The sequence below is a fragment of the Sinocyclocheilus anshuiensis genome, unplaced genomic scaffold (assembly GCF_001515605.1).
Source record: "Sinocyclocheilus anshuiensis isolate Anshui unplaced genomic scaffold, SAMN03320099.WGS_v1.1 scaffold307, whole genome shotgun sequence".
NCBI lineage: Eukaryota > Metazoa > Chordata > Actinopteri > Cypriniformes > Cyprinidae > Sinocyclocheilus > Sinocyclocheilus anshuiensis.
In genome coordinates this window covers 472,950-484,003 of record NW_015552550.1, presented here as the reverse complement: position 1 = coordinate 484,003, position 11,054 = coordinate 472,950, and the positions used below count along the sequence as shown (strand labels likewise).

The 11,054-nt window shown below is 37.3% G+C and overlaps 1 protein-coding gene across 1 annotated transcript in view; it reads right to left on the bottom strand.

Moving 5' to 3' along the window:
- Window positions 1–11,054, bottom strand: part of LOC107664372 (MAP kinase-activating death domain protein-like) — a 65,813-nt gene that overhangs the window by 25,866 nt on the left and 28,893 nt on the right. The window contains exons 12-21 of the mRNA XM_016454919.1: window positions 10,828–11,000; window positions 9,941–10,176; window positions 8,287–8,446; window positions 7,393–7,496; window positions 7,050–7,246; window positions 6,722–6,963; window positions 6,470–6,609; window positions 3,481–3,579; window positions 2,112–2,150; window positions 1,852–1,881 (exon numbers count right to left, since the gene is read on the bottom strand). Coding sequence (XP_016310405.1) covers window positions 1,852–1,881; window positions 2,112–2,150; window positions 3,481–3,579; window positions 6,470–6,609; window positions 6,722–6,963; window positions 7,050–7,246; window positions 7,393–7,496; window positions 8,287–8,446; window positions 9,941–10,176; window positions 10,828–11,000 — 1,420 coding nt within the window. The remainder of the gene's footprint in view (window positions 1–1,851; window positions 1,882–2,111; window positions 2,151–3,480; window positions 3,580–6,469; window positions 6,610–6,721; window positions 6,964–7,049; window positions 7,247–7,392; window positions 7,497–8,286; window positions 8,447–9,940; window positions 10,177–10,827; window positions 11,001–11,054) is intronic.

Here is an 11,054-nt window from a genome sequence, read left to right as displayed (position 1 = left end):
GAGAGAGAGAGAGAGAGAGAGAGAGAGAGAGAGAGAGACAGAAAGGAAAAAAGAGAAAGAGAAAGAAAAAAACGAGAGAAAGACGGAAATCAGAAAGATACAAGCATTTCAGACTTTCATTTGGTCAGAATAGCTTGTGATTTGGGAGGTCTTGATTAACTGTGATTACATTTGATTAATGATAGAATGAAGCTATTCTACAAAACTCCATTCATGAAAATAACAAAAACTAAACAGATACCATGGCTAATATAACCAGTAATATTATAAAAACGTTTCAGCCCTAAATAATAAATAATATATAAAGGAATTTAAATATTTTTATTTTAAAAGTTGCCATGAAATCTATTTTGTAAATGCATGTTATTCATCTTAACTTGAACAATTCATTTGTGCATGTTTCAATTATTAAAAGACTCAAGACTCAATAGAACCAAGTCCCCATTCAAACATTTTTTTTCTGATAATCCATTACATTTGGATGTACAATCCAGAAGAAAAGATGCTGCTCCTTTTGGTTCATCACAACTTTAAAGGAATTACCACATTCAACATGACATGAAATCTAGATTCATTCCTCTCAGTGTGAGTTTTAAAATTCAGAATAGTCATAACTCATTGCTTAATATTGTTATATTACATAGTATACTGTATTTGAAAACCCTGTACATTTTGATGCTGTTTGAGGAATATAAACTCTGAAAAGAGCAGAAAATTACTTATTGGAAATAGCAAAGAGGGCACATTTTTTAACAACATTACATAAAATTGATTTTTGTTTATTGTTAAAGAAAACAAGGCCAATAGCACCTTCTTCAAATTGGCAGAGTATAACCACTGGAAGGACTGTCTGGTCAATAGAGGCAGTGAAACTATTCTGAAAAGGGGTGTGCTTGTGTGTTCACTGAACATTAAAAGAAAAAAAATCATTACCAGTCAACATGCTAGCTGGAATGGTTTGGCCTCCCCTGGAGAGCTCTATTGGTTTTCTCCTGTACCCAGCTCAAAAAGCAGCATCACTGCCGCTCTGCTTAAAGCAGCACAATATCTGTGCATACAAGCTACAATCCTTGACATATCACCGATTTATCTTAAAACACCTACACAACCACCAGATTTCAAAGTCTTCTTTATCGAGACTTTGGTGGAAACCCATCATCCAAGTTTAGTAGACACTACATTTCAGTTCTGAAGCGGAACAGAGCTTGAAATGTACAATGTACTGTAATGGTTTTGTTATCTTCAATTCATCCAAGAAGTTCAGTTGGAATTTAAATGGAACAGACCTCAACTCTGTCTCCAATTGAGATGACACACAAATGAAGGAAAGATCACTTCAAAAACACACCGCACACGACACAAAGAGCAGTCAAAAATCATTATCATTCCATTCCTACAGAAACATCCTTTCTGTATAGAAAGAAAAATGTTTCGAAATGCAACCACAAACTGGCTGTTGTCTATTAAGTGGTGCCACCATTATTATGTTCATTACTAATAATCACAGAATAGGAACGAGGAAAAGGAAAGGCATAGTGGATATATGTGAGCACAGATATATCCTCTATCTTAGAGGTTCCAAACTGCTGTCCAACGAGATTTTATTTTCCAACCCTGAAATAGCACACATTATCAGTTCATGACAAGTGCTGTTTGGCGCTATAGTTCAGATGCAGGGGTGTAAAAGGAAGCATCCAGGACAGGAGATAGGAACCAATGCAAGTCTGTCAGTCAGGTTCAGAGTGAGAAAAGTGGGCAGAGTTTCTCATTCTCTCAGGACTCAAAGGGTCTATATTTCTATCAACAGCAACTGGTTTCATCATTAGGGCAGGATAGAGATATGAAACATACCAGGACTCTCAGGACTGTCATCAGCATCGTCTGAGCAATACAATCATCCAAAATCATAAACAAACAGAAAATAAAGTCAACAATAACAACAGCAGCTATAAGAACTGTGGTTGCTAGCTTAGAAAGTGACTATATGTCTACACCTTTCTGTTTCTTCACAGTGCAAAGAGGAGGCAAGATACTGGTCACTTTCTGGGCAGCAACACTGGATAAAAGACATGTGGGTTAGGGCAAAGAAATCAGGCAACATTTCCACAAACCTTGATCTGTGTCCTCTGTTAAATCAAAATGTAAATATTCTTTAAAAGAAATTCATAAAACAAATTATAAACGAAGAAGAGAAAAAAGTAGAAAAATGAAAACTAGTCAACTAAGATGAAGAAACATTCCTTTTAAACAGCTGAGGTTGGAGTCTTTCTAAACCTAATGCCTGAAATAAACAGACATAGTTACTTTTCCCTAAACTATTACTGAAGTAGAATTAACATCTGCTTATCTGACCCTTAAAGGGGTCATATGACGTTGCTAAAAAGAACATTATTTGGTGTAATGCAATGTGTTTATGCGGTTTAAGGTTAAAAAAACGCATTATTTTCCACATACCGTACATTATTGTTGCTCCTCTATGCCCTGCCTTTCTGAAACGCGTCGATTTTTACAAAGTTCATCGTTCTGAAAAGCGCAGTGTGCTGTGATTGGCCAGCTATCTAGTGTGTTGTGATTGGCCGGATACCTCAAGCGTGTGACGGAAATGTTACGCCCCTTATCAAGTTTAGGAAACTTTCCTCCGTAAAATGCACTTTCCACATACTGTACATTATTGTTTCTCCTCTATGCCCCGCCTTTCTGAAACGCGTCGATTTTTACAAAGTTCATCGTTCTGAAAAGCGCAGTGTGCTGTGATTGGCCAGCTATCTAGTGTGTTGTGATTGGCCGGATACCTCAAGCGTGTGACGGAAATGTTACGCCCCTTATCAAGTTTAGGAAACTTTCCTCCGTAAAATGCACTTCTAGTTGTATCCTCTTTTGGAAGGCCAAACAAAGTAGTTTGGCTTTTGCAACGAAACACACAGCATCTCCACGACATGGTGGCCAACAATATTACAGCGAGAATACATTTTATGCTTTCTTTCTTTGCGTATACATTTGGGCGGTGCTATGCAAATCGTCCCACACAGTGATGTAGATATGTGCGGGAGTGTTTAAACGAGGCGTTTTAGGAGGGCGTGGATGAGCGTTCACTTTTATAAAGAATATCTCTTTGGGTTTGAGACATTAATCTTTGCAACTTTATGGATCTTCTGTATGCACACACAGCTTTTAACACTCCAAAGACAAAGGAAAACATGAAATCGCATCATATGGCCCCTTTAAATTACTTGAATTTAGTGGAGGTAATACAACAAGATTGTCTAATTGGAGTGATTCAACCATTAATAGCACTGTCTTTGTAAAGACGGAGGTAAGAAAGAAGAAGACAGGGAAAGGAAAGATAAAGAAAGGGTTTGGAGAGAAGGAGAAGAAGAAGAGGAGGAGAAGATAACTGGATTAGACTGGAGGAATGAGACAGGGCGAGATGGGTGGATGAGTGGGAAGGTCACATGGAGAGATCTGAGGGGATGTATGTACCTTTGAGGCTGGGGAACGGCGTGTTCTTCTCTCGTGCTTTATTAGGCAGAGCCAAACTGGACAGACTGAAACTGGTGCCATGGTTTTTATACAGGTTACCTGCACACATACGATTAAGGTGAACCATATAAAAGAGAACACACGTTTGTGTGTAATGCAGCAACAATACCAGAAATTTCAATAGTCAGTCTCAATATTAGGGATGCAACGGTTATAGATTTTGTTGGTACGATTATTGTCTGAGGAATAATCACGGTTTTACGATTATGACGATTATTATGCATTTATTAATTTCCCAAGATTACTAATGTATAAAATCACATGAACACTCTTTAGATATCCTTATAATATATCACGTGCTCTGACACGCAGAAGCGGTGTCTGATTCAAGAACGAACTGATTCTTTTCAATTAACCTTTTAAATCGGTTCGCAAATCGCACCAACCGATTCATTAGAATGAACCGATAGCAGCTGTTCTCGAGTCGACAGTGAACTGAATTCACAAGAACCAGGAGATCTTGTGAGCGCACACGCGACTGATGCTGCTAAAAAAAATAAAAATTCAGTTGTCTGTGAACTAAATCTGCTGTAAAGGGTGATCTATTTAAGCCCACTGAAATGCTTGAATGCAAACACATCTACATCAGTGTCTCTATGTTTTAGGTAAAAAAAACAAAAACGAAACATTAAAATAACACAGACTAAATAAAAAAATCACTATGAAAATATAATTATATTTTCCTTAAAATGTTCTTCCTAACTTCAGGCCTTAATCTCATGTCATATATAACTGTGATGTTCTGCAAAACAACAAGCTTTTAAACACTTTTTTCTTACTGGTGAAAATCAGACGGTCAAATCTGTTTTCTCTCAGGTACTTCGCAGTGTAAACTTCATAGTGAACATTACTACATCACTCTCGTCAACGTAGTCCATATCAACAACAAAAATATAGCTTGACTCCATATAGTGGTTATTTTGGGAAAATAACAGGTATTTTGAGCAGTAGGATTATAGAAAATATGTGCTAATATAAAATGTAATTAAGTAGCCTATATACAATTGCTAAATAAATCTATCTATCAGTACTTTTTTACTGAAGTACATAAAAAATCAAGTACTTTTGTACTTTCACTCGAGTAAAACTGAAAAAGGAGTACTTTTACTGGAGTAATATTTGACTATACGTATCTGTACTTTTACTTAAGTACTTGATTTGTGTACTTCGTCCACCACTGGTTATTTATTGCTGGCTTTTGAAACAGAAATAACACAGTAACCAACAATACAGCACAAAATAATAATAAACAAAAGACAAACAAAAGTCCATCTCTCCCATTGGAATTAAAAAAAGGTGACCTCTGCTCTGTTAACATCCATGACAGTATTTCTCTTTTGAAAATAACAAATGGAAATAGATCACAAAAGTATTTAATGTTTTCAGTTTGTACATTCTTTACATTTCTTTTGGACCTGGGGTAGAGAATTTGGAAACATGGTGAAAAAAAATATTGTTGGTTTTTACTTATGAATAATACTACAACAGGGACAGTAAATAAAGTTAATGAAGTAGCCTATTATTAATATACGACTAATATTAACTTTATTTGTCCCAGAGGGGAAACTGTTACTAATGATGGAAATAAACTGAAATATTGTATTCAACTGTCATCCATACGTGTTCATTTTAATAATCTTTATAATAATTCATATGATTTTACATGTGGCCTGAGAAAATCATGTCTATTATTTTGGTTTGTGAGATCGGAGATCGCGCTGTGCACGTGTACAAACATTCAGGAGGACACAAACTTTTTGAGAATGCTGCCCCGTGACTTTTATTAATAAAATAGATTAAATAGCCTACTGGAGAGACGCACAGACGCAGGTAGGCTAATTCACACAGGCAACTGTCACTCTCTCTCGCTCTCTCTCTCTCGAATAATTAATTCAAGTAGCTAAATGTTATAATTAATTAATTCAAATAAATGTCCGCATTTCATCTCTTTCTGATCTGAAGTGGGCAGAATGCTGAGCTAAGGTGCGTCAGGTGGTTCTTGCCTTCACGTCGTGCATTAAAATCGTTCAATGTACAGCAAGCCGTGCATTATCCCTTATGTATTCGCTCTTTAACAGCAGTTTTTTACAGCAATATTTAAATGACACCCTGGTCATTCTTGGTGTACCCAAAATGGTCCCACACTATCGACAAGCATTTCTCTGGTGGAAATAAAGCTTCGCTGTTTGGTCCCTCTGTCACAGTTAATCTAATGCATGTAGTAGCCTCCGTGCCTCTGATAAGCACGTCATTTTAAGCTGGTGCACCGCTAGTGTAACTTTTTTCGTTTTGCGCAAGCTGCAACAGTTCCGTTCCGTGTAACAGAAACACTCAGTTTAGAGGAACCTTTACGATTAATTAACCTTGACGTTTTAAAGTGCGGTTAATCGCGAAACCGGTTAATCGCTGCATTCCTACTTAATACTAGTGAAATTTTACAATGATCAAACCCTTAGCAAAAGTTAATATACCACTGAAGATTTTCTTTCTGATACTTAAAGATGAAATATTTATATACACTGCCGCTCAAAGGTTTGGGGTTGGTAAAATTTGTTAATGTTTTTTAAATAAGGCACTTATGCTCAACAAATCTGCATTAATTTAATCAAAAATATAGTACAAACAGTACTATTGTGAAATATTATTATGATGTAAAATAATTATTACAATATAATTCCTAATTATAATATAATATTACAATTTTAAATAATCTATTTTAAAAGATTTTTTAAATGTAATTCATTGCTGTGATGGAAACGCTGAATTTTCAGCAGCAATTACTCCAGTCTTCATGATCCTTCAGAAATCATTCTATTATGCTGATTTGGTGCTTAAGAAAATCAGCATAATATATTTTTATGTCCAAATTTGCAATGTGAGCATGAGCTACTAAGGAATGAATAGAGGTTATGTTAAGCTGGCCACTCACTGGCGAAGGACATGAGTCCCCCGAAGCCATCGTTGCTATTGTTGGAGATGGTGGAGTTTGGAGAGCTATTTCTGGAGTCTCCCTCCCCATCAGATTCACCCGGAAGCTTCAGACTGCTGGGTCTCAATGGCCGAGATGGTCTAAACACACACACAATTCAGGGAGAGGATGTTGAGAGCTGGTCTGTGCAGCTGAGATATAGATTATGTGTGTTTGTGTAGGACTATCTCCAAGTATTGACTGAGTACAAACTTGTTGCCATTGAGATTCTGGTTGAATCGTGGTGTGTAACTCTCCTCCTGCTCATCTGCTTCAGTATCCTCCTCTGAAGGGAAGCCATACTGGGGCTCAAAATAGGGATTATCATACTCTCTCTTCTTATTGGCTGGGTCAACAGGAACCGGATCAGGAGTGGGTCTTGTAAAAGGTGGAGCTCCCAATCCTGGGACAGAGTTCTGGAGGGTCGCCTCCACCTCAACGGGTTCCTTCTGTTCCTACACAAAGCAGCACACACACTTTAGAGATCACAGCACATGATGCTTACCTCTAGAGTCAGATAACATGTAGTCTGAGCACTGACATGGTTGACTCCCTGTAAGACTGTACTGTGGCTGGAACTGGCCGTCGTGCTGGAGCTGGACCGCAGTGGCTGACTGTCCGCTGCTTCTGGGGGGCCTTCTGGCTCTGGGTCACGGTTGTCCCCCTTATACTCCTGGAAGTAATGGATCTCTACCTCATTCGCGTCTCCCAGCGCAGCATGTGTCAGAGTGTCAACATCTAAAGAAAGAGTGTAAACATAAAAATGATGAAGCTGAACTTCTCAACACTTCTGAGTTTAATCAAGATTTCTCTTTACAGAGTGATCAGGTAAAAAGTTAATACAATATGCTGTCAGGAAAGAGATTAAAAATGGAGAAGCTTACTTGGTGTGTCCCCTTGTATGTCCCCTTTGATCATCTCATTCACAAAGTCTCCCAGAGATGAGTAGGAAGAGCTGGAGTCATCGTATGCTTCACTGTCACTGCCACTGAGATAAACAATCCCCAATAACAAATAAATACAAATTTATATTTAAAATAGACAAAAACAGCTTGAACACAAAAAATGTACGCATGTAAAAAATACACTACAGTTCAAAAGTTTGGGGTTGGTATATTTTTGTAATATTTTTGAAAGAAGTGTCTTATGCTCACTATGACTGCATTTATTTGATCAAAAATACAGTTAAAAACAGTAATATTGCTTTTAGAATTTAGGATTTCAGTTTAAAATAAAGGTTTTCTATTTTAATATATATAAAATTACTCCAGTGTTCAGTGTCAGATGATCCTTCAGAAATCATTCTAAAATGCTGATTTGGTGCTTATTTCTTCTTATTATAAATGTTGCGCTGTTTAATATTTTTGTGGAAACTATTTCAGGATTCTTTGATGAACAGAAAGTTCAAAATCACATCATTTATTTAAAAATATAAATCTTTTGTAACACTATAAAAATCTTTACTGAAACTATACAAATCTTTATCTTCACTATAAAAATAGTAAATCTTTACTATTTTTAATCTTTAAAAATCTTTACACTATAAAAAGCTTTATTTTTGATCAACTGAAAATATTTGCTAGCTAAATAAAATGAGTCATTTCATTAAAACAAACAAACAAACTACTCAAACTATTTTGAAAACTACTGAATCCAGACTTTTAAATATGTAAAAAAAGAATCAATAGCATTTGTGCATGAGTTGATATGAATGTGTATGAAGGTCTATGTGTGTTAGGGAGTACTGCAAGTATGAGTGTGTATTGGGTGTTTTCAACCTGTCATCTGTTGGGTCTGAATCATTGGTCTCATCCTGCAGGGGTCCACTCAACGCCTCCGCCAGATGAGAGTTTCCATCATACACACGGTAGAATACTGGCTGTAACTGGTGGGCATACCACTTAGGCTTATCGCCTATTAGAGAGGGGTCATACACATCTGAAACACACACACAGTATAATTACTGACTACACACAAAGTGGGAAACACATAATGGACAGTCTTTATAGTAAAACTACATGCAGGTAAGTGTAAAGCTGCATTTACACAGCAACAAACAACAGCGATTAGACTGGAAGTCACAACTGAAGAGTTCTCACCCTCTGCAGACCTGAGATTTGATTTTAGTTTTGCATATTATATACATAAATATATATAATGTACTAAGACTTGAAGAACCTCAGACACTTTGATCTTCTGAGATATGGACAATACAAACACAGTGCATTAACATACAGACATCTGTTTCCACATCTCACTGAGAGAAGATAAAGGAAAACTCCTTTCTCACCTATCATCCACTTCCTTCCCCTCACCCATCTTTCCCTTCACTCAGCTCACTCAGAATGGTCAATAGCATAATATAATGTTCTACATGAATGCAAGTGATATTCACAGTCGTGTTTGGTATCATTTGAATTGTCTCAGTGTGACAAGTATCCATGTTACCACATTTCTGCATCAGGTTAGTAACAGAAATAGAGTTGATATGGAGCATGGGGCACACCAACTGGATATTTAGAGATCTGGCTAACACTTGGTATTCGTTCAAGTTTACTTAGCCTGTAAGGGCTAAAAGGGAATTTCCGTTTAGGTCAACTGAATGTTGTTCGACCAACCTAAATAGGGTGAGCCTCACCTTTACTGTAATATTACTCTAGCTAAGTGTACGTCATGGGAAACCATGGCATGACCAAAACAAAGCTACTAACAGAGAAAGTAATGTTGGTTGGCTTATATCTTAGTAGTGGTCGTGACCTCTGACTAGAGATAATATGGCTTTATTCAAGTGTGTACAGATCTAAGGGGACTAAACAAAAGTACTTTTAGAACCAGCCATCATAGGAGCGGCCATATTAGTCAATGACCTCTGTCTAATAACCAAGACTGGCAAGTATGTGACCGTGAGGTCCGCTAACGGAATCCAAATGAACAAGTACAATCAAAACAGCAATTAAATAGGATAGACAATTATTCTAGAAAATTATTATTCTAATGACTAATGATCAATTGACATCTCAACCTAAATTCGAGCTCATAAAAAAATGGAGTCAGATTAGAATTCAATAGAAATTAAATTACTTTGCACACCGAAAAGACCGAACATGCAGGAAACCTAAATGGGCGGATATGAATAAAGTCAGAAATAATTTTTTACATTGTGCAACATTTTAGCATTGTGCAACCCCTAATATGTCCTTCTAAAAGTGTTGGCAATCATGCATATGGACAACTATGCATACATTATTCATTTATTCCACCATGGTCAATAAACAGAGGGTAAATTCTCTTACTGTCGGTGTGTTCACAAATTGAAATCTAATTGAGAAGTCATCACAACTGCCACTAGGGGGCGAACTCTGACAATCAAATCTGGAGGTCAAAGAAAAGGCAACTTAAGGACAAAGGATGAGGTATATCTATGTCTCTCACTGTTATGAATCCTTTGGAAAGCCAGGTTGGTGGGGTTGAGAGCCCACTCTCCATAGTACTCCACCGCCTGGGTATGGGAGAGATTTTCGGTGAATCCATTCCGCCGCGGCCTAGAAGCCAGGAAAGATGTGGCCTGGAATGCCACCACAGGACGGGGGAAGAGACGCAGAATGCGTGTATGCATCTGGAACCCTTGCAGGACATTTGGAGAGTTGAAGAACCTCACCATCGCCACCCTAACGGCAAGATCAAAATAATAATGCATTTCTATCATGTAAATTATACGGTGGAATGGTACAAATATTAGTCTTTTCTTTTGGCTTGGTTCAAATTTTGTGTTTTCTGCACCACTAACAAAAACAACAGGTCTCATTCACTAATAACTGTGTGGATTATTCATATTTATACACACAGGAAAACCTCTCATGAAAAATTACACAATGTGCATCCGCACATGAATTTGTTCTTAACCTTGTTCTAATGTTAATGAATTAAGTATTCCAAATGAGTGACAGAACACCCAAGGACAGTAATTTGCATAAAACATGGCCAAACAATTTAAGGAGTTGCTTTTATCGTAAAAAAAAAAAAAATTAGTATGAAAGTTATTGATGAAAGCGTTTTTGTTCGTGAAAGCGTTTGTGATATGCAGATACCACAGACAAATTTGTATGTATACATGGTTAGTGAATGAGACCCATTGATTGTTTAGAAATTTATGGAAGCCTACAAACAAATGTTATGGCTGTTCTGGGCTTCCATAAGAATCATTATTTTTAGCTTCATTTAGGTACCTCAAACTGCACCAAAATCACACACTATTAACATAGCAACTCTACCAACCACTCATTCCCGTCACATTTGATACAGTTTACAATACTTCATACCTTGTGGCAACATCAACTGAGTCCACATCATTGCCATAGATGAGTGGGTTGAACTCAGTGGAGGACGGGGAGGCTTTGTCACGACTGGGGGGCAATAAAGACAACTCCTGTCCATCCTGAAACTTCTCCAGGTTTAGAATAGGCTGCGTGTTCAGACTCATGCTGGCCAGAGCCTGCATAGAGTAGTCAACGACACAGAGCGAGAGAGAGAGAGAGAGAGAGAGAGA